This window comes from Austrofundulus limnaeus, unplaced genomic scaffold (assembly GCF_001266775.1).
Source record: "Austrofundulus limnaeus strain Quisiro unplaced genomic scaffold, Austrofundulus_limnaeus-1.0 Scaffold83, whole genome shotgun sequence".
Classification (NCBI taxonomy): domain Eukaryota; kingdom Metazoa; phylum Chordata; class Actinopteri; order Cyprinodontiformes; family Rivulidae; genus Austrofundulus; species Austrofundulus limnaeus.
Window position 1 is genome coordinate 711,880 of NW_013952485.1, and position 1,112 is coordinate 712,991.

The 1,112-nt window shown below is 43.6% G+C and overlaps 1 protein-coding gene across 1 annotated transcript in view; it reads right to left on the minus strand.

Annotated features, from left to right (window-relative positions):
• LOC106519805 (growth hormone-regulated TBC protein 1-A) overlaps positions 1-1,112 on the minus strand; it is a 9,266-nt gene that overhangs the window by 2,650 nt on the left and 5,504 nt on the right. The window contains exons 6-7 of the mRNA XM_014011619.1: positions 300-472; positions 39-224 (exon numbers count right to left, since the gene is read on the minus strand). Of these exons, the coding sequence (XP_013867073.1) occupies positions 39-224; positions 300-472 (359 nt within the window). The remainder of the gene's footprint in view (positions 1-38; positions 225-299; positions 473-1,112) is intronic.

Consider the following 1,112-nt stretch of genomic DNA (forward strand, 5'->3'; position numbering starts at 1 on the left):
GTTCTAAACAGTTTGGGTTCCGTATCTTCTCGTCTCACCTGCATGAAGGTGTGACAGTCGAGGGTGAAAGCTCCACAGGTGATTTGCTTGAAGCACTCACACACGTCAGGCAGTGAGCGCGCTCGCAGGATCTCCATCTGGTGATGGACTATGAGAGTCAGAGCCACCCGGAAGAGAACCTTGGAGCCCTCATAGAAGAGACRGTCCCAGACCCGCAGAACCGTCTGGGAGGATGAAAAATGGGCCTGTAAGATTATGACCTTCTCATGTTGTCACGTTAAACCCTAACTTTTCCTCACCTCTATCGGGAGGATGTCGATGTAGAGGCAGATGAACCAGCGTGACACCACCAGAGTCCAGATCCCTGGATATTGGGCCATGAGCTGCCCCACTGCAGGAGCTTTGGTCTTCACCAGCTCGCCAAGGACTTCCTGGTCCATCTTCAGCCCCAACATGGCCGGGCTGTAGTAGTCTGCAAAAATACTGCATCCAGTTAACACATGAATGTCTGTTCCCTCCTGAGGAGATTTTTTTTAGAAAGGTTAAAAACAAATAGTATCTTACCTGTTGTAGATGGCTCAGTAAACAAACTCATATTGGAGAAATACAGTTTAACTCTGACCAGACTAACAAGTTAATCTGAGCAAGGCCAGTTCTACAGATCAGACTTCTTTAAACCACAMCAGAGGTGCTATAGCCAGCTGCTGACGCCTCTATTTGCCATACTTGAAAAAAATCAAAACATTTATATAAATAACTGCCTAATAATGTGTAACCGACAGACTTAAGTTGTTTAAAGACAACAGGTAAGATGTTATTTGTTCATAACCTTGCCACAGAACCTCACTGCAGAATATCTGAACTACCACTTTAGGAGCTCAGGTCAAACATGAGTTAGACACAAAGAGTAGAGCAAAGGAAGTGAAGATGTGAAAAATGAGGAATAAAAAGAGGTGAAACCAAAGAATAGGAACTCTTTTACTAATATCCAGAAACCTGTATTACAACAACACAGTKCATTATGCTCAACAAATCAAATACATCAGGTGACAGAATTTAAGAGCTGAAAACTTGTGTTTGTAACTAGGGCTGCCACGATTAATCGATTAATC